The following is a 23,237-nucleotide window of genomic DNA, read 5'->3' on the forward strand; positions in this document are numbered from 1 at the left end:
ATGTTTATTATGTTACGAGAGTATTTCTATCTGTTTTTTTACTTTGTATATCTGGTGAAATGTTGGATTAGGAAACCATGAGTGATAGAGTTTAGTCATGCGCTTCCATGAACCCAATTTTCCATGGCATATTTTGTTCTCTTCATTTCATATTATGTTTAGTTTAGGTTCAGTAAGAATAATATCAGCCCGGAACTGTGCAATTTATTATTTTTCTCAGTTTTTTACAGTAAAATGTCAACAAAAAGCAGCAGCACTAAAATGGGCAGAAAAACAGGAAGAATGTGATTTAATCAAAGTGATATTGTTAAGGAATTTGAGATTTAGTAGCAAAAAAAATCACAACAAACAAAACAAAAAATTATCGAACATTATTTTAAAAAATTACTTGAAATTTATTTTCTATATAAAATTTGCAGTAAAATACCTATCCAAATGTGCAAATTTTATGTACAAGTTATTATTTTTTAAATTAAATAAATTCGTTTTTTCACGATATTTATAATCTTTTTCTTTTACCTTTATACATTATAACAGAATTTATTTAATTTTACCTTATGTTCGATTATCCGGAAGAGGTCTGACATTCATTATTCCAGATAACTGATGCTCTTCTGTATATGATCAATACTATATTTTTTATGTTTTGAAATTTTTCATTGGGAACAAAACTCCAAAAGTTTGCATCTTGATTTCTTATTTTTAATTGTATATCTCTTTTTCAATATTAGTTGAATTCATATTAAACATATCTCCTACCTTCATAAACATTTCTTGAATATCAACTTCAGCGAAAGGAAATTAAAAAAAGCAACAATTGGTTCGAGTTGCTTAATGTCAAGGAAATGGCCATCAAATTCCATTTTTAATTTTTCCAGGGTATCAATATAAGTAGTTGATTTGCACAGTTTTCTTTGCATGGTTTTGCTATTGCATGGGCAGGTATTTACTATCAAAATTTTAGATTGTGCGGCAAGTTTCGCTACCTGTGCGATTTTTGTTTATGAAGCTTCAAAAATAGGAATGAAGAGTAGATTTTGAAAGTTTATTTATGTTTTTTATATGATTGAAGGAGAAATACATTTCACCATAATAACATACCACAGAATTCCAGCTGTCGGTATTATTGCAAATGCAATAAGATCGAGTTTACTATCTGTTTATAATTAGATTGCACTAACAGAGAAGTCTAGTAAACTGGAAATTACAAATTTTTTTTATTGTTTTATGGTCGTGACCTCCAGAAATGTGCTTTAGAAAAATATCACAAAGGCATTCAAAACTGATTCTTATAACCAAACATAGCAATAAATTGAGTTCAGTGGTGTGTTTGTCTGATTATTTTTGAAACAACTTCCTCATTCGGGAACCCCCCCTTCATCGGATATCCTATGTTAGCTGTTCACACAATCTTTTTCTGGTTTTAATTAGTAAGCATTGCTTTTGCTGATTTAACACTTCTTGTCTATATAAAGTGTGTATTTAATTAGTGCCTAAAATGGCAATAACAAAAAAAATTAAAAATTGTTAAGGAGTTAGAAAATGGCAAAAAGGTTGTGACATTGACCAAGAAATACAGCTAACATAGGATATCCGATGAAGAGAAAAGCCCCCTTCATCGGATATCCTACGTTAGCTGTTCACACAATCTTTTTCTGGTTCGCACAATGTAAAGCATTTAATTTTAATTTTCACTGGCTGCAAAAAGCACTGCAAAAGTAAGAAATCTGAAGAATTACTTTCTTTCTGGATAGAAGATCTTAAAACAGAATGCCTCTTATCAATAAGTGCCAGATACTATTCAAAGTTTATCACAGGAAAACAGTGATGAAGAAGCAATGAATTTAGATTAAAAACCTAGAGGTATTAGCAAGATTAGTTTTATGGACCTGTTATTAATTTTTTTTTTCTTACCCAATGAAAACACTTTTTTTCAATTTAATTTTTTTTGTGTACAGGTGTTACCCTCATTATGTCATATAAACTGTTTCGCATTGCGCGGATTTAGACTGCAGTGTTTTCCCGGAATGTAACCACTGCGCAAATCGGGGGCTGGCTGTATCTAATTTAGCTGATAGTATCTGTCCATTTATTTCCGTTTCATAATCTCAATTGTCAATATTTTTAAGTGTTTTGTTATGTGGTTTTTTTTTTTTTTTTTTTTAATTGTGAAATAATATTTGCGAGTTTGCTTTTAAAAGCATTCACAAGGCTTATTATTTGTGTCACATCTTTGTTTTGGCATCTTGAATTCCAGATTTAATTTGATTAATAACATAGTGACAACATCTGTTTAAAAAACACTAAATCTAGAAGCTAATCTACATCACCAAGCTCCTGATAACAATCTCCTCTTTCTTTCAAAAACAATTTAATTTCTGGCAAAACTCCACAAATCTTTCTAAAACACATCCTTTACTTAACCAACACACTTCTTTATGTAGTGGTAAATCAATATAATTTGATCCTGCATTTTCTAGAGACAGGCATCATTGCAAAGCTTTAGTTCTGATAGAGTTTACAATTTTTAGTACCATGTCAATGAATTTTTGAATTTTTGTGAACTTGCTGCACAACATTTGCTGGTGAATAACACAATGGCAAGACTGGAATTTCGTAAAATTGGGATCTTTTTGAAACAAATCCCTTATTACACGGTGTCATACTTGGAACTCCATCAGTGGAAATGACAAGTTTTTCAAGTGGTAAATTTTCTTTGGTAGTCATTGTTTTTGAAGCCTCATAAATATCTTGCTCCTGAGTTTTTCTTTGTAATGAATCACTTTCAAGAAATACTCTTCAATGCTATAATCTTCAAGCAAGGTTATATCTCACAAATATAAATACACATTTGAGCTATCTCAATGATATCAGTTGATTCACCCGTTTGGAAAGAAAACTATTTGCAAGCTAATATATCTTTGTGCAACTCTTTTACTAAATTGATAGACATAGTTTCTATTCTTTTTGATATTTCTTGATAGCTGCGTATCTTTAATGGCATTCATTATTTCATTTTTACTTTTAAAATTATCAAATAAAGAGCCACCACATCCAAAAACATCTCTTTTATTATTTCACCATCCTCAGAAGGTTTATTATGTTTAGCAATAATGTGAGATATGCAAAAGGGTGCAGCAGTAGCATCCAGGGACTTAACAATAGGAGTTATAAAAAATGATACAAAATAACTCTCTTAATTTTTTCCCCTCTTACTTTCAGATTTATAAGGAAAATGAACTGCAAATTTTTTTATGGACAGTATTAAAATGTCTTTCTACTTTATCTTGTTTTGGTTCTGCATGTGCATGACAGATTAAACATGCACATTTTTCATTAATCATCAAAAAAACAATTCTTCTTTCCATTCAGTATTATAGTGATAAGTTTTTTCTTCTTAAGTGGCTGACTATTCATTATTAATGGCTGAAGTATGCTAAAAAGAAAAATTCAGTTTTATGAATATACTTAATTAAAAATAAAAACAATTTAATTTAAGGTAAAAAAACAAGTTTATATAAATAGAAGAAAACTTACCTCAAAAAAGCAATACAAGTAACAGACAAATGGAGTCACAAATTTGCAAATTTGTGACTCCAAATTTTCTGTTAATTGTTTATAAACAATTAACAGAAAAACAAACAGTCCACTAAACAATCCATGTCTTAGCTGATAACAAATGTTCACAGACTTATTAAATTTAGATTCACTATAACCAAAACACGAAATATAACAGTAAAAAATCTGATCCAATGTCTGTTTTTATATTGTAACCAATTTTTTTAGAAGTTTAATAATTTAAGGTTATGCTTTGGAAGTTTGTGTAGCTGTTAATGAATCGGGATACTTCAAGAAATATTTGGCTTCGAAGTGCCACCTGCATGGTTGAAGGTCCATTAGTGCTGCCCCCCACATTTTGGTGACAAAAATTGGTACTAGAAACAGCAAACTAGCACTTCAGGGACAAGTCCATGTGTTAAAAATAGGAGTGTTACAGTTGCTAACCTGCCAAATACTGGTGTGTCTGTACTATCTTTAGATTTAGCCAGTCAGAAATTTAAGAATTTGCCACAAGTGACTTTTACGTTGCTAAAGGGTGACCAGTAACCTATGGGAGCCGTACTGGGCACCCTCAGTATAGATCATCCAATTAATTTGAGAGAATACAAATGCAATTGCCCATGTCCCTGATGTACCAATCAAAGGTGTTAATGAACAGAGGATTCAACCATAGATAAAAGAGAATTATGTTTAATGAACAGTAAATTGTTCTTTTATCTGTATCCTATATGAGTTATTATTATTGGAAGATCTCAAGAGACTGCAGTGTTACCACAAACTTTCTTAAATTGGTGAACTATTTATTGCATTGTGAATTTATGTACAATGTTTTCATCTTTACAAATTTTCAAAATTTCACAAAGAAAACTCATTCCACACAGCCAGCTGACAGCAGAAAATTTGCTGCTCAGGACCAAAACATAGTCAGGGAACTCACTCTAAAAAGGGTATGCAAACACTGCTAGGCCTGATAAAGGAACACTCGGGGAAAACAGCCTGAAGAAGCAATTTATTTCTTCATCATTACAGATAAGAGGCAGCAGCACTTATGTTCCCATAAGTGCTACCATCTCTTATCTGTGTTTGTAAGTAATCATGGCAGCACAAAAACAGATTTTAAAACAGCAGCAAGAGGAGACTGTCTGTCAGCACTGACCAATTTTGGCTTACAAAAGTTAAATTTCTCAGAAATTCAGATCCAGAAGTTAATGATTCACACCTGAATAAAGTAATAAATATTGAAATACAGTAGACAATCAAAATAACTGCACCTCAAATAACAGGACATTCGAGCTAACAGCACCCCAAGTAACGAGACATTCGAGCTAACCACACCCCAAATAACGGCACGTTGAGATAGGATGTTTACATACAGCGCAGATGACTTGCAGTGTGAAAAAAGAAAACGTCAAGTCATGTGATTACTGTCTTTGTTTAAGCTCACTATTTTTAAACTTTAAGTTTTAAACTTTAAACTCACTATTTTTAAACTTTAATTAAAGTTTGAATTCTGTACTGATATCATGGATTATACCAATGTTTTACATTTATTTTAAATTAAAAACCCCTCACTATGGCTCCTAAAATTAATAAACCTCATACAGAGAAGAAAAGAACATTAAAGCTTAGTGACAAATTTGATATAAAAATAGAAAATAGAGCAGGCAAAAATAGGAATGTATTAATGGCAGAATATTGATATTGGATCATCAACATGTTTGTTTTTTCATGTGCAGTACTTCTTCCTCACTAACAGAAGATATATCGTGAATGATGTTACCATCCTGAATAAGGTAAATGTTGGAAGTGATCACAGAATGGTAAGATGCACACTTGATATAGATGTAGGAAAGGAAAAAACTGACTCAAGTGAATAATACGAAGGTCTTTGAGATAACGGAAGAGGAGAAAGAGCAATATATACTGGAACTTAAGAACAAGTTTGAGCTTCTGCAGATTGCTCAGGACCAAGATATCGACAAGGAATATTACAACTTTCTGAAAGTGATAAAGCCCAAGAAACTTATAGGGAAAAAGTCAAACAAAGGACTTAAATGAGCAGTAATACAGAAAGACATATGATACTGAAACTGAAGAATAGTGATGGTGCACTTATAAATAACAATGAAGGCATAATTCAAATAGCAGAAGACTACTATAGAGAATTATACAAGGAGTGAAGGAATGATGGCAGTGGGGAAGATGGATCGCAAATTAGCAACACATACGACATACCCAATATGATGAGGTAGAACAGGCGTTGAAGAAAATGAAGAATCAGAAAGCCCCGAGAGAAGATGAAGTTACTGTAGGGTTGTTAAAATGGGGAGGAAGAGATATAACACAAAAACTGGCAAGGCTCTTCACAAAATGCATTAGAAAAGGTGTGACGCCTAAGCAGTGGAATAATGCAATCATGGTTTTGCTGCATAAGAAAGGAAATAAATCAGAAATTGGAAATTATAGACTAATTAGCTTGTTATCCCACATCTACAAGTTGTTCACAAGGGTCATTACTAACAGATTAGAAAGAATACTTGATGAGAATCAACTAAAGAGCAAGCTGGCTTTAGGACAGGATTCTCAACTATGGATTACCTTCACGTAATATCACAGCTAATGGAGAAAGCAAATGAATATAAAACACCATTATGCCTGGCATTTGTGGATTATGAAAAGGCATTTGACTCCATACAACATAAGGCAATGTTTTGGGCACTGCAAAGACAAGGCATAGATACCCCATATATTATGATTTTGAAGAAAATATATGAGAACGTTACCTCCTTTATTAGACTAGACAAAGACAGTAGCAAATTTAAATTCGAAAAAGGAATTCGACAAGGAGACACAATATCTCCGAAGCTGTTTACTGCTGTCCTTGAAGAAGCTTTCAGAAGATTAGACTGGTCGCAGAAAGGAGTCAATGTGAATGGAGAGTACCTAAACCATTTACGATTTGCAGATGACATTGTGGTCATAAGCCACGATCCCAAAGAATTAGAGGAAAATCTTAATCAGTTATGCACAGTTAGTAAGGATTTTGGACTAAAGATGAACATGGCTAAAACAAAAGTAATGATGAAAGGGACATAATGATTGAAGGAGCAGTAATTGAAAAAAGTGGAGTCATATACTTATCTGTGACAATCATTAGCTGTAATAATGATAAATGGCTGTAAGTCAAGAGAAGAATAAAATTTGGATGGATAGCATTCAGGAAATATAGTCACATACTGAAGAGCAATATCTCAGTTTGTCTGAAACGTAAAATAATGAAACAATGTGTACTCCCCACCATGACTTATGGAAGTGAAACTTGCGCACTCACCAAAAGAATGGAACGAATTATATTGGGAATCGGACTGCAAGATAAGAAGAGAAACATGTGGATTAGACAGCAAACTCAAGTAAAGGACATTCTTATCAAAACTAAAGAACTAAAATGGTCTTGGGCAGGCATAGCTCGAAAACATGATGACAGATGGACTAAGAAAATAATAGAATGGTACCCAAAAGGAGCTAGAAGAAAACCTGGAAAACAACAGCGGAGATGGATAGATGAAATTCATGAGTTTGTGGGTAGTAAATGGATGGCCATTGCGCAAAACAGAAGGAACTGGAAAGTTGCTGGAGAGACCTTCATCCTGCAGTGGATTGAAAATGGCTGATGATGATGATGAATAAAATTGCATTCTTAATCTCTCTATTTCTTATTTAGCCACATTATTTCTGCATTAAATATATTAAAAATAAAACTTTCTAGATAATAAAAAATCGAAATAATGGCATCTTGAATCCCCAAAGGTGCTCTTATTCTGAAAGTCTACTGTAAATATAAAATGTTTTGCATACAGTGCTATGTTATTTGGAAAATTCCAATAATTATTTTTGTCAAGAATAAAGTTCTAAGAAAGAGAACTGACAGTTAAGCTTATTTGTCAATTTTAGCTGCTTATTGCATTTATTTTCATTGAAGCAATTTAAGCAGGGAACAATGAAGACTGTGACCGTAAAATTGCATGTTTTTGAATGCTTTAGTATTAGAAGTGGTAAATGATGCAAGAAAGCAAAGCATCAACCAAAAAAAAAAAAAAAAAAATCACTTTTCACATCGCCTCCAATAGTTTTTCTACTTCTTAGTTATACAGAGATTCTCTTCTATCAAAATTCACACCTGTTTGGTTGATTAAACAGATTCAAATCATCTCTCAAATGTTAATAATTTCTCACTTTATTATATCCTATATGCTTCCTCTGCTTGTCTAGTATGGCTTAATATCTGTTTCAAAAACTTTCAGCAATGCGACACTGGTTCTTTAATGCATTCTAAGGATGCAAGAAAGTTTAGTCAAAGTTACTCAGGACTAAATGATTTAATTACTCTGCCTCAGGACTTTAATAAAGTTAAGTTCAATTCTCTAAGCTGTATTATGGACTGTAGATATATATCTGTTACTCTGACAAAAATTTGCAATCTTTTGTTGCCCCTAATTCCCTGCTTATTGTGATGCACAGAACCAGTCTCTACACACTTCATAATCAATGTGTTTATTGCTGATCTGCTTAGGCATCCTCTGCTGTCAAATCTTATTCAAAATGCATGCCATTTTGTGCATTAAATATATTAAAAATAAAACTTTCTAGATAATAAAAAATCGAAATAATGGCATGCTTATGGAATTTCCAGCTAGAAAGCAGCATTGTGGAATGAACTTCCAAAATTTCCCACCAAAATAATTATTTTAAGATACTCTTCATAACTTAAACAAATAGCATCTTTTTTGATGACAGTGTAGTATTACTGCATACAACACTCACATGGAGAGTATAATTTACTAACCATGCTTCATATGATGAAATATCAGAGTAGAAATATAATAATACATACTAAATATGATGCAATAACATAAGATATACTTTAGTAAGCAATAAATGGTAGGAATAATCAACATCACTGACTCTTTATTATATCAAGTAATTCTACCAGAATTTATGATTAAAATACATATTTAAACTTAATCTGTCATATACAATAAATATAATCAACTAAACATTTACTTATATCTTAACTTAAAATGCAAGTTTTTTATAATTTCTTTGAAACTTATCTTCCAATAAAAATTTTACAAAATTTTAATAATGGGGTAAAATGTGATACATAGGCGTTTAACAACTGCTTTAAACTGTAAATACTACTAATCAAGGGGAGTGGAAATGTGCGCTGTTTGACATATATTAAAATCATATATATATATAAAAAAAAAAAAGTGACATTTATTTGGCACTTTTGTTTTATTCAAAGTAATAAATATTTCATAAATTCCTGATGATGTAGCATAATAAACAAATTATAACATTTCAATCATCAGTACTAATTATGTTTACAGTACAGTAAATTACTGATAATGGCCAATTCACAATGACAATATACACTAATGAGATTTACCACTGCTATATTTTACAAGTTTCTTTCCATTTCTGTAAGCATCACTGACACATGGTAGCATCAATTTGCCATATTTGAGGTGCAATCATCTTTAACTTTATTCTGTACATGGGATCACTAGCAATGGGATTCCCTTGCAAGTAGACTGTTGAAAGTTTCCCAAAGTTTTTAAGTACATCAAGGTCTTCCCAGTAATTAATCTGATTATCATTAAACTGTGAAGAGGGGAAAAAGAATAAATAAAAGATTTAAATAATGCAAGGATAATGTTACAGAACACACAGCAAAGAAGTCTTCCATGCAGAAAGAAATACATGTATTTCTCTCTGCATGGAAGACATACCCAAAACAATATATTGCTACACATACACACTCAAAACATTATGACTACCTACCTGATAGTGGGTATGTCCTCTTGCTGCCAGTACTGCCACCAGCACACAGCAAGGTAAGGCCTCTAAAATGTTGCAAGAGGTATGTTTTATTGTGTCACTAAGATTGCATCCCACAGATCTGCAACAGTCCTGGTGAAGGATCCAAATAAAACCTCTGTCAATCCATGTAACCTGTCAATCTCTGTCAATCCATGTAACCTCAGATGTGCTATGGGATTCACATCTGGTGAATTCATTGGCCAAAGTAGAACCTGGAAGTCTCTTTTGTGTTTGGTAAATACTGGCAACATGGCAGAGTGCATTGTCCTGCTGGAACATGCCTGTACCATCTGGGAAGACAATCATCATGAAGGGTGTACCTGATCAGCCACAGTGGATAGGTAGTTTTTAGTATTCAGAGTGTGGTCTAGGGGTATGAGGGCTCCAAGGAAAACAAGTGTTTCCCACTAAAACATCCCCACACCAAAACACTGCGACTACCCACTTGTTTATGTTGAACAAGGCCATCACAGTGATTCCTCGCTACAATCTGTCCCCATACCCTCCATCTACATGGCATAGCAGAAAACATGATTCATCCGAAAAGGTAACTTTTTTCCAGTCATCAATGGCACAATGTTGTTGTTGTATTATTTAAAAGCTATTGGCGCAAGAGCAGCTTAGGCTATAATGCACCTAGCCTAGGTAGGAGAGTTTCATATATCAGCATTTTTTAACTTTCCTTGTCATTTATTCTGCTATATATATTTGTGTAGCTTCTCTATAAATGGTATGCTATTAATTTTATATGTTTTGAAAGTATCCAGTTAACTTAAGGAAGAAAACTTCAGTAATATTTGGCCGGTCATCTAAAATTGTTTTAAGCATTAGGTTGTTTTGTTTATTCATTATTGATTGAAAGGCTCTTTGACATTCTCTATGAAATTTTGGACAGTTCACCATGAAGTGATGTATAGTCAGCGGAACTTGACAGTTTTGGCATTGAGGGGGTCTTCACCTCTGAGTAGGTAAGAGTGACTCATATGTGTATGCCCGATTCGCAATCGAGCGAGGATCACTTCTTCCTGTCTATTCGATTGGAAGCTAGTAGGCCACGGTCGAAGTGTTTCTTTAATTATACGAAGTTTGTTGTTAGTCTGATCTAGCCAGTTTTGTTCCCATTGTTTCATACTGCTTTAGTTAGATAGTATGAATCAGAGCTGTAATACTCAATATGTTCTACGTTGATAATAATATTAGTAAATTAATAAGAGGAGTATACCTCAATATAGTACGTGGAACACTTCCGTATGATACCCTCCAGAAATTAAAACGGAAAAAACGAAAAAAATCGACAACTTACCGGTACATTAAAGTAAAATATAAATAATTAAATAATTAAAGTAAAATATAAATAATTAAATAATTAAAGTAAAATATAAATAATTAAATAATCAATTTAACACAATTAAAATTCAAATTAACGCAATTAAAAGAATCTAACGAAAATATTCAAAACGATTTTCCTTCCTTAAGCTGACAATGCTTTTCGACCGACTGTCGTGATCACAGGAATGAAAATTCTCATTCATTCCTGTGATCACGGCAGTTGGTCGAAAAGCATTGTCAGCTTCAGGAAGGAAAATCGTTTTGAATATTTTCGTTAGATTCTTTTAATTGCGTTAATTTGAATTTTAATTGTGTTAAATTGATTATTTAATTATTTATATTTTACTTTAATTATTTAATTATTTATATTTTACTTTAATGTACCGGTAAGTTGTCGATTTTTTCGTTTTTTCCGTTTTAATTTCTGGAGGGTATCATACGGAAGTGTTCCACGTACTATATTGAGGTATACTCCTCTTATTAATTTACTAATATTATTATCAACGTAGAACATATTGAGTATTACAGCTCTGATTCATACTATCTAATTAATTTACAAACTCTTATTGACTATTTCATTCACTTCCTGTCTCTCCAGTAGTATACAATCGATAAACACAATTATGGGAAATTTTTTGAATGGCTTGGTACAAAATTACATTAAATCTACACTAAGGTACTCGGCCCAAAGTTACCATATTTCTTTCCTAAAATATTGCCTTCAAAACAACATCGTTCCGAAGTTTGCCAGGGTGAATTTAAATCAAAAAATTTCAGGCATAAAACAACTATCACTGGCGACATCACGTAATATTGTTAAGCTTGCCTTAAAATCTCGATATTCGGATAAACAAAAATACCTTTCCCAGGTTAGGAAGCTTCGCGATAAATTAAAAAATTATCTACATCCGAACGATTGGTCTGTATTGAAGACCTCCATAGATTTGCGACGGGAAGCACAAGCCTCAGAAATAAAAAACAGACACGTTAATAAGTTGCAAGCATTATCGAATAGTTCAAGACACGTTCATGCGAATTCTAACACATTATCGCGAGCTTGCGACCAAGTTCACACGAGTTGGGTGACATCCACCCCACAGACACACAACGCACTACCACAGAATATGTCGGCTAGTTCACGAACACCCCCTCACCCAGTATCCAACAAACCGACATATCAACAGGTTACAAATCTTTCCTCGTGTACACTATCGCAGGACCAGATTTCACTTTTATCAAAAGGATTAAATTATAATTTACCACCTCGAAAGCTGCCAAAAAAACAATGCGTAATTGATATTGAATTTGGACTTCGTAGTGTTCCACAAAAAGATGTATTTATTCAACAAGTTAACCAAGTAGTGAATAACATAAAAGAAACGCGACTTCCTAAATTGAATACACATGACAGTTCAGCTTTACGAGAACTTCGAGAAAATAAGGACATTATTATACAGAGGGCAGATAAAGGAGATACAGTGGTAATACTAGATAAACATGATTATATTAATAAGTTAGATTCAGTTGTGTCTTATACCTCCACTTATCGTGAAGTGGACCCGGCACTGTTTACCAATTTGGTAAATCAATACAATAAAACGTTAACCACATATCGTAAAAACGACTACATTACTATGGTTCAGTTGAAGGAATTGAAGTCCAGAACATACAATATTCCTGCACTTTTTGGTCAGGTAAAATTACACAAGCCTGGATTTCCGATTCGACCTATTGTTTCCTACAGGAACTCGGCATTTTCAGCCTTAGCCACACATGTATATAATATTATAAAACCTTTTAGACAGGTTATACAATTTGGGATTAAGAATTACGATACATTATTTAATAATCTTAAAGACTGTAGACTCGGCGACAATGACAATTTATTCTCATTAGATGTTACCTCATTATATACGAATGTAAACGTTGAATACACATTAGATATTATTTGGGATATGTTAAATAAAAACTCGACACCGATTAATTATACGAAGCTGCCCATTAAGGAAATTTTTCACTTAATTAAACTATTAGTTGAGGCTAACTACATCACCTTTCGAGACAAGGTGTACAAACAAATTTTTGGATTACCAATGGGTTTCAGCCTGAGTGGCTTAATGTCAGAGATCTATCTCTCAACGATTGAGCTGATACATTTGACACCTTTTCGTCCCCGTATCACATACTATGGGAGGTATTTAGACGATGTTCTAGTTATTACTGATAGTAGTACTATCCAAGACATTTTACATTCGTTTAATAATATTCATTCTAGACTCAAATTTACATTGGAAAGGGAAGATACAGATACTAAGTCATTAAACTTTCTAAATTTCACACTTACCCGGGACTCGAACAAAATACAATTTAGCATCTATCGAAAACCCACAAACACCGGTATGCTTCTACATTATAATAGCTACCACCTGTTCACCTACAAAAGATCGATTATCTTTAATCAATTTCTAAATGCCTATAAATATTCAACGACGGATTCTGCTTTGGACTCAGAAATACAAATATTAACTAGCAGATTCTTGAACAGGGGTTATCCCATTAACACAATAAATCGAATTAGGGTACAAGCTAAGGATAGGATAAAAAATACTACACCAATCAACAATAGTAATATCAAAAAATACTTTATTTCTGTCCCATATGTTGAACAGTGGCACAAACAGCTTAACAGATTCTTTAAAGATACCGAATTTAAAATTATAGCTAGGCCTATACGGAAGTTACACACTATACTGAACAATCGCTCGGTTCTTTCCGCGTTCGCAACACAAATTAATGATCTAGTATACAACATTTCTTGCGGTGATTGCGACTCATCTTACCAGGGTTCGACGCGGTTTTCTCTTAATATTCGTGTAAATCAACACGAAGCCTCAGTTCGTGCTTCTCGTTCAGCAGCGTCAGAATTAGCCTTTCATGCCATTAACGAAAAACATACTTTTTTATTTAACGAGGCCAAAATACTTAACGTTCAACGTAATTATACGCGACTATTAATTGCAGAAACCATTGAAATTAAATTACACGACAATTCTGTTAATGTTCGGCGGCCATATTTGATCTCCGATGCGTGGACCTTTACGCGCATGCGCGAAGACATATAATCACTATTTAAGTTGCAGGTTTAGCCTGATTCGGTAATTTTCATTCCTGTGATCACGACAGTCGGTCGAAAAGCATTGTCAGCTTCAGGAAGGAAAATCGTTTTGAATATTTTCGTTAGATTCTTTTAATTGCGTTAATTTGAATTTTAATTGTGTTAAATTGATTATTTAATTATTTATATTTTACTTTAATTATTTATATTTTACTTGAATGTACTGGTAAGTTGTCGATTTTTTCGTTTTTTCCGTTTTAATTTCTGGAGGGTATCATACGGAAGTGTTCCACGTACTATATTGAGGTATACTCCTCTTATTAATTTACTAATACTGCTTTAGTGGATCAAGGACTTGTAATCTGTATGGCATTGTGTGAAAGGCATAATCAGAGATGGAAGCTTCTTTTGCTGCTTTGTCTGTTCTTTTGTTTCCAGTTATTCATGTGTGGCTGGGATCCAGCAGAATCTGATATTGTGATTTCTTTTTAATAGCTAGGCAGTAACAGAGCTAAGCGAGTCCGTGAAAATAATGCTGTTTGTTATCTGTTTATGTTTGATTTAGTTTATAGCCATTGAAATGGCTTGTAATTCGGCAGTAAAAATACTGCATTCTTTTGGGAGTTGTTGGATGAAGGTACGATCCTCAAAATGAATTGCAGCTCCTACACAAGTCTCTGATTTAGACCCATCTGTATGTATGAAAGTGTGATGTGGATATTGTTCTTTATATGCTGCATATAACTGCTGGTAGTTTTTTTCTGGATAGAGTGTTTTCCCCCCCAGGTTTGAAAATACATATCATATATGGGTTGAACTATGCACCATGGTGGAATAGTCTGTGCAATTGCAGTAGCTACGTTGTCATAATCAAGCTCTCGGCTTAGTAGTAAATCTTCAGACGGATGTTGGCAGGTCGATTCATCTGTGGATGGGCTTGGTATATGTTTTCCCAGTTATACAAGAACAGAAAATCTCTATTTGGATAATCACTGATAGATTTTACCTTGATGGCATAGTGTAATAACAAGTTCTGTCGTCTAAGCTCTAATGAAGGTTCATGGGCTTCTGCATAAAGGCTTTGTATAGGTGAAGTTCGAAAAGCTCCGAGTGCTATACAGAGCGCGCTGTGGTGTATGGGGTCTAACCATCTCAAAACACTTGGTTTCACCGAGTCGTAAACAGCTGCTCCATAATCTAGTTTGGAATGAACTTTAGATCGATAAAGTTTGAGAAGTGTATGTCGATCTGCTCCCCAAGTTGTTGTGGAAAGAACTCTGACAATGTTTAATTTCTTTAAGCAAGAAAGCCTGAGTTGTTTAATGTGATCAAGGACTGTTAGTTTCTTATCCAAGAGAAGTCCTAAGAATCTTATGCTTGGTACAACTGGGATAATATGTCAGTCAAGTTTCAATTCAGGATCAGGGTGTAGGTTTCATTTTCTACAGAAGTGTATACACGCAGTTTTTTGTGTGGAAATCCAGAAGCCATTTGTTTGAGCCCGTTTGCTTATTTTGTTTATTGTTCCTTGTAGCCGCCGTTCTATACTTCGCATATTCTGAGAGTGATAGGAAATGCTGAAATCGTCAAATGTATAAAGCTGCATCAGCGATTCTTGGAATGTGCTCAGTTATTGTATTTATTTTAATAGCAAAAAGGGTAATGCTAAGCACAGACCCCTGAAATGGCACAATAATGCCATTCGGATGGAGATGGTAATGTTCCATATATAGTGTATATAGAATATCGACAACAGAATATAGAATAGGCTTTGACCAATATAGAATAGGCTTTGTGGAATCATGGTCTTAGAATCCCCTGGTTAAAATCCATTGTCAGCCATTTTCCATCTATTGGCTCACGCAAGGAAGAACAGTGTACATTTACCACAACCATCAATGAGGCATGGGGACCCACCACTGACCTGGTGGCTACAGCATTCTGTGAACGGTCCACGAGATTTTCAGTTTCTGTAATACCGCTATTCTTCAACGATTCCCAACAATCATCCCTTTTTCAGAATCCACCAGATTTCAAATACTTTGAATGGGCTGCATGTACCACAAACCTCCAATATCTCATTTACTGGTTCTCACTATGTGTGCCACCAAGCAGGGAGGAATGGCCAATTGCTAAAACATGGGATGGTCACAATGTTTTGAATGGGCAGTGTATATAGACCATTTATTGGCCAAAATAATGTAAAATATAATATATCTGCAATGAAACAAGGGTTTCCCCTATACAATATATACATATCAGGATTTACCATGCTCTGAGAAACAGCTATTCAGTGTTCGGTTATTAATCAAGAAATCTGTATGATAAACAAAATTTATTTTCAATAGCTACGGTATCCAATCTCTAAAATACAATGTTAAAATTATCCAAAATCCTTAATGCTACATTAATATAAATACAGCCACTCCCCGACATGTAGAGGTTGTGTTCTGCGGAACTCTACGTAAGTCAGAATTTCCCTAAATGCTTATGCAGCACTTGCAACTATGCGCGCTGCATTTGATTGAAGCAAAAAATAAGTGTTCAACAAACATGTAAATAGAATTATTTATTCAATATTTTTATCTCATGCGCAGGAAAAATTACAAAAAGACAGAGGAGACAGGCATAATGTCAGCAAGTTTTACCTTTCAAGCATCACTGCCAGAATTAACTCTCCAAATGATAAGCATGCCGCTGCTGAAATTGAGAGCTGTGGAGATTAGAAGGGGTTTTTTCCAACACATCACAAAATTTCTCTGCAGCTGCAGAATAGGCACTGGCGACTTCTCCGCATAATGTTTTGAAAACCACCGCAATGCTTGAACCTATTAAACCACCCTTTGCTTGCAATGAATTTGGCTTGGGGTTCGCCGTACTTATGCTTAATATCTTCAAAAATACTTCTTGCCTTTGCTTGAATGGCCATTGGACTCAGGAGCACTTGCTTCTGAATCTGATTTTCCATCCATATTGAGAGCTTTTCCATTTTTGATACAGCACCCAAATGCTATTTTGTGATCACTGTTGATCCTTTAACATGTTCTTTTATATGGGACCTGTCCCTTAAAATAGTATTCACTGTTGAAGCAGCGAGACCTAATTCCATGCAATAGATGACAAACTTTGTCCTGCTTCATATTTCTTAATTAATCATCTTCATTTCTAAATCAATTTTTTTTCTTTTCTAGCACTGCCAGTACTTGCACTTTCTGTTGGTCCCTTTCCCTTCACCATTGTAATAAGTAAATAGGAATGAAGAGATGATTCTGAAAATTTATTTATGTTTTTTATATAATTGAAGATTTCAGTGAAAGGGAATTCATTTCACCATAATACTGTAACGTAAAAACCCACAGAATTCCAGTTATCAGTATTATCACAAATGCAATAAGATCAAGTTTACTACCCATTTATAATAGATTGCACTATGTATATAAAGTGCTTAGCATCATAATACACAGCCATTTCTGAATAAAAATTTTTTTATTCAGAACCATTTTTTTTTTTTTTAAATAAAAAAATAAAATTTTTTTATTTTAACCACCTTAAAAATTTTCTGTTTATTCACCACCTTAAAAATTTTCTGTTTATTCAAAGCACTTTATATACATAGTCTAAATTTGTTCGCAGCTTGAGGCTCTAGCCCTAAATGCGCCTTAGTCTAATAGATTGCACTAACAGAAAAGCACAATAAACAAGAAAGTGCAAACTGTTTTTATTGTTTTATGGTAGTGACCTCCAGAAATGTGCTTTAGAAAAATATCACAAAGGCATTCAAAATTGATTCTTATAACAGAACATGTGATAACGATGTAGTGCAATTTGCCATTATAAAATTGACCTTTTAGAGAGATTAGGAGAGATTTTAGCTTAGTTACATAGCGAAAATTTCAAATTCCGAGGTTTTGGAACGAATTACCAAAAAAAAAAAAAAAAAAAAGTGTGTTATTGGGTTCACATTACGATATTTTCACGATACCTCCATTTATTCCTAGGGATGCAAAATACATTTCCACGATTTAAGTTTGCACCAGCAAAAACTTATGTAAAGTCGAATTTCCATAAGTCGAATATTATGTAAGCCAGGGAGTGCCTGTATAAAAGTATCAATTTTCTTAATCTTAATGGTTTTATATATGGTTAGTTTAAGAAAGTTTTAAGTTACAAAAATATTTATATCTAATTTGTAGTAAAAAAAGTAAGGCATTTGTTTGGCAGCATATTGTTTAACGACTTCAGTTTGCTGTGCTTACATCATGCTATTACTGGAACTGCCTGAGTAAAAATGCTGATGAGTGATGTGCACTTGCTACAAGTGTATAGTTCTCTCTGCACAGCCATTCAAAAATCTCCCTGTATTACTTCTTTCTTGTGATGTCATCTGTTACTGGAGTCTATATTAGTGGATTAGGTCTTTTTTCGTGTAATGCTCTTTATTGTGATCAGTTCAGGACTCAGCTAAAGTGATAGCAATAACTGATGAAACAAGAATGCAGCTCTTCAGCATTGTTTGATGAAGAGCAGAAATGTGCACACAAAAAGGTAGACAGGAACCTTTCATTCTATGTCCATTCACATATGTGTTCACATGCACATTTCAAAGTCTTTCCACAGTAGGGAAAAAACTAACTCATACACCCTCAGGTACATTTGTTACTTGTATCAAACTATTTTTTTTTTTCAGTACATTTCCCTAGAGAAGAAATTTTATTTTAGCATCAACTGTTTCCTTCTTTTCCAAAGTTCATGTATTCAGTGGTATCTCCCATGCTGTTCGCTACTTTGGCATATCCAGGTCCATTTCTGTAGTAGGATATGTTCATCTTTAACCCCTAGAATTGGGTTGCATTTGCAGTATAATCCTATAGTGTTGTACTAGATTATATTTTTTTAGTATACTTTATTCATCTAACTCATTGTTATAAGTTAAATGGGCACTTGCTACAAGTGTATAGTTCTCTCTCCAATTATTACTTCTTCGTATGGATTTTTTTCCATAAACTGTTCCTTCTGCCACTCTCACTTCTGAATAATTTTCATTAGGTGCTGAGTGGGAATGATCTTTAAAAAATTCTTGCCCAGGCATCACTAAGTAAATAGTTTGTATGATTTCAAAAAAAATATTTCTTTCTATTTCAATTTAGTGCAGGGTTATATGAGTAGCATGAGTAAACTCAAAGTTCATTCCACCCCACCCCCCAATGAAGGGAAATCTTGAGTCTTCTACACATATTCAGTGGTATCTTCCATGCTGTTGGTTATTTTTGGAATGTCTAGGTCCATTTCTGTATACTAGGTTACGATTACCTTTAAACACTAGAATTGGGTCTCATTTGCCCCATGCAGTACAATGCTATAGCATTGTACTGCGTGGGGCAAATGAGACCCAATATCCTAGTACAATGCTATAGCATTGTACTAGGATATTTTTTAACTTTTTTTTTTTAGTATATTTTAGCTATTCAACTTATTGTTACATTTTTCCATAAATTAGTCTCATTTCTGACCAATTTTCATTAGAAAGCACTGCATAGGAGTTATCTTTAAAAAATTCCTGCTCAGGCTTATTTTTTGCCTTTGGCCTTCATCACTGGGTAAGTATATAATTTGTATTTAAAAAAAAAAAAAAAAAACACACGCGTCTTTCTATTTCAATGCAAAGCAATGTTATGTGAGTAGTTTATAAATTCCTGCCCGTCAGTTCCGTTAGCAAAATTAAATAGTAAACAGCAATTAGCAAAATTCATTATGCGAGGAATGAATTCGGATAATCTAAAAACTTTGCAAGCAAAGGGAACAAATTCTAATATTGTGCCACTGTTAATGCAGCTAAGAAAATATTTTAACAGAGATGCAATCCACCAAAAATGAGCCAAGAAAATATGAACTGTTTGGTTCCTTTTGGTTCCTGGCAGTATGTCAGGTCACTTGCCTCCTGCCAATTTTTAACCAACAAAAAATTCCCATCATACAGTGCTCATCTCATTCACCTGATTTCACACCATGCAACTTTTGGCTATTCCCAAATTTGGAACAGGACACACAAAAGGATAAAAACTTTAGTACATTCAAAAAATCCAATCAAACACAATTAAATGCCTAAAAATATTCACAAAATTTGCCTTCCAAAATGTTTTGGTCAGTGGCAGGCACAAAGGAACATGCATGCAGTTGCAGGAGATTTACCTTGAAAAATATTAACAATGCAAATATTTATCACTGAATATAATTTTTTGCAACATTCACCAAATTTTTTGATCCAATCTTGTATATGAGATAATCTTGTACCATTAGAAATACCAAACAAGCTACAATAAAAAATAAATAGCATTTTATTTCATTACATAAAAGATTGGATTTTGAAAATTATTGATATAACCTTACCCAAAATTCTTCCAAGCTTATAAGATGAGAAATATTCTCCACTCTCTTTAATCTATTAGAAGCGATATCCAAAGTCTGTAGTTTTGTCTTAAAAAAAAAAAAAAAAAAATTATTTTCAAACTGCTCAGCACTATCCAAGATCATAATATAAAACTATTTGCCAACTAAAGTAACGAGAAAATTTTAATATTCTTTAACCTTTTTCAAACCTTGTTGATAAGAAAAAAAAGTTTTATTTCTCAGGCAATATTAATAAAGACAAGTCAAATACAAAACAATTAAAAAATGATACACTTCCATATGTTTATTGTGAAGTAAGCAATGAGTTACAATCATGTAACATTCTTCATTCTTTAGAAAAACTCTTGAAGTTTGATTCAAATTGATGTGGGAAAGAATGTTGCTCTTTTGCTACCAGGGATGAACTTGTTACAAAAACGGTGACTACAAAACAAAAGATGTTCTGTGTCCTATAGTTTATGAAGACTACCTGTGTGGCAGTGATACAATATACATTTGGTACACATTTTCAAATTGATCAACTACTAGAAACAACATTTACTGTTGACTTAAGTAATTTGCAGAAGATGGCTGTACAAGCCTTCCAACAAAGTCCATGGATCTCTACATACCAAAGCAATGTCAAGTTACAGGTACCCCAGAAAACCATATAGCATGTTCTATGTAAATGATTATCCATGAGAGGTTACATGTTGCAGTTGGTACAATCCCTAAAACCCAATGACAAAATTAAACAATATGATATCTCTGTACAGATGCAATCTGACATGTTAAGATAACAAATTTGCAACTGGCCTTCACTGATTTTCTGTGATGAAGTAACATAATCCCAAGTACTCACATCTGGTGAGTATGGGCTTGGCACACCCAGGATCCTGATCTGGATATCATCATTCTTCTCTTTCTTGGTGATTCCCCTCTATTTCTGACTCTTGTTTTCTCTCTCAGGGGTAACTTTTTTTTTTTTTTTTTTTTTTTGTGGCTGGTGCAGCAAAAGCCTCAGGCTTTCTTGCACCATATGGCTAATTATAATAATAATAACATTTCACTTAAGTGGACATCACACCATGCAACTTCTTTCTCTGGGGGGGGGGGATATATGAAGGACTATCTATACACCATCACCCCCAGGGGCTCACATCTGGTGAGTATGGGCTTGGCACACCCAGGGTCCTGAGCTGGATATCATCATTCTTCTTTTCTTGGTGATTTCCTTCTCTTCTCTCTCTCTCTCTCTCTCTCTCTCAGGGTAATTCAGAATTTTTTTTTTTTTTTTTTTTTTTTTTTTGGCCTGGTGCAGCATAAGCCTCAGGCTTCCTTGCACCATATGGCTGATGATAATAATAATAAAAAAATAATAATAATCTCTGCAATCTGATTTTCAGGAATTAAAATGGCAGATTGCCACAGCACTAGCAGCCATAAATAAGGACACACTGAAGAAAGTATGGTAGGAATTCAATTATTGCCTTGATGCCTAATGAGCAAATACCCTGTGTTTGCCATGCAACACAGGATACTCCCATTGAAACTTTAAGGAATAAAATGCTAAGAGTTTTCCTAACAAATGCTGCATATTACATGATTGTAGACTCACTGGTTACTTCAAATAAACATATGAACATGTATCATTATTTTTGAGTTGCACTGCATTTTCAAATATTAATTTCTGTGGTATAATTTCATATTTAATACAGACAATAGTAATGATGACCATCACTTCAATAGCAACTGCTTTAAAACAGTACCTCAGTATCTTATTAGATGAAAATTGGCTTTTAAAAATCAATATGTATAATAATTTTATATATATACAGTCTGACCTCTATATAGCAAAATCAATCGTTTGCTTGAAAAACTTCATTAAACAGAAATTTCATTACAGAGAAATATGACCTTTCCAACAATGAAAAATACTGTAATTCGAAATTCAGAAATACAGCAAAAGATGGAAAATAAATCATAAATAAGTGGGAATAAATTAATTTTCTAACATTTTAAACAATTAATTTATTAATATATACATATTAAAAAATGACTACGTACATGATGGTGCACAATATATTAGTACATTTTAAGAATTATTTCGTAAAATATTTGGTTATTTTTTGTTGTACACTGGATTTTACAGTCCATCATTGATAAAAATGTTCGCCTTTGTTTAAACACTCAAATACATTTTCTGGCACAATTTCTTCACATTAAAGGACTCAACATAAAGTTTCAAATGCTGCCAACATTTGACGTTTGGTAGGTTTAGTACTGCCCTCATTTTCATCCAACTCATAGCTGATATTGTCACTAGTTCTTTAAATACTCTTCAAGATGATAGAGTAACTCGGACATTCAGCTACTTTGACATTATTATCATCTACTACAAATTCGTCAAGAACAATTTCTCCACTGATCAAACCTCTCACATGGAATTCTTCCCAAGATTGCTCAATACTGTATAGGAGTTCATTCCTCTCATTGCTGTTAATTGGCATTTTTGCAAAATCTGCTTTCGCAAAACAATTCTTAATTGCTGGTCCTTGAGGTTGTCACAGACATTCTCTCAGATAGGCCAGACAAGCTGTACTTGCTACCTGGGAGTCTAAAACGCTGATGGAAATGATATTCGGGTGACACTCAAATCAAGTGGACCCAATTTCGGCGACGTCCGGATGGTCTGTGACAGCCAAATCCTCTGCTTGCACCTTCACGATGGTGGGATTGTTAGTAATTCTGGGTATAACCTCCATACACAGTAAGCAGGGGTCGAGGTGTGGCACCCACACCACACCACATGGAGGAATGCTGCCCCTCTATGTTACCAGGCAGTACTAGGTGGTAGATGACTCTCATCAACCGGTGAAATTCCACCACTTTGCTTATTGGAGGCTTGAAGTGGTGGAACCCATGTTTAGTCTCTAGAGCTAAGTTCCGGTCAACCCTTCCC

The 23,237-nt window shown here is 33.7% G+C and overlaps 1 protein-coding gene across 6 annotated transcripts in view; it reads right to left on the reverse strand.

The window, feature by feature from the left end:
* Positions 1-3,230: 3,230 nt before the first annotated feature.
* The window catches only part of sds22 (protein phosphatase 1 regulatory subunit sds22), a 289,557-nt gene continuing 269,550 nt past the window's right edge, over positions 3,231-23,237 (reverse strand). For 2 of the 6 annotated variants that reach the window (XM_090383786.1, XM_090383787.1), the window contains exons 10-12: positions 20,276-20,362; positions 9,011-9,225; positions 3,235-3,436 (exon numbers count right to left, since the gene is read on the reverse strand). In XM_090383786.1, the coding sequence (XP_090239912.1) occupies positions 9,052-9,225; positions 20,276-20,362 (261 nt within the window). In that variant the 3' untranslated portion in view covers positions 3,235-3,436; positions 9,011-9,051. Of the gene's footprint in view, positions 3,437-9,010; positions 9,226-20,275; positions 20,363-23,237 lie in introns of all 6 variants that reach the window. The other 4 variants (XM_090383788.1, XM_090383785.1, XM_090383791.1 and 1 more) reach the window with 4 other exon arrangements.

Source organism: Mastigoproctus giganteus, chromosome 10 (genome assembly GCF_048544385.1).
Source record: "Mastigoproctus giganteus isolate SK-2022 chromosome 10, ASM4854438v1, whole genome shotgun sequence".
Lineage (NCBI taxonomy): Eukaryota > Metazoa > Arthropoda > Arachnida > Uropygi > Thelyphonidae > Mastigoproctus > Mastigoproctus giganteus.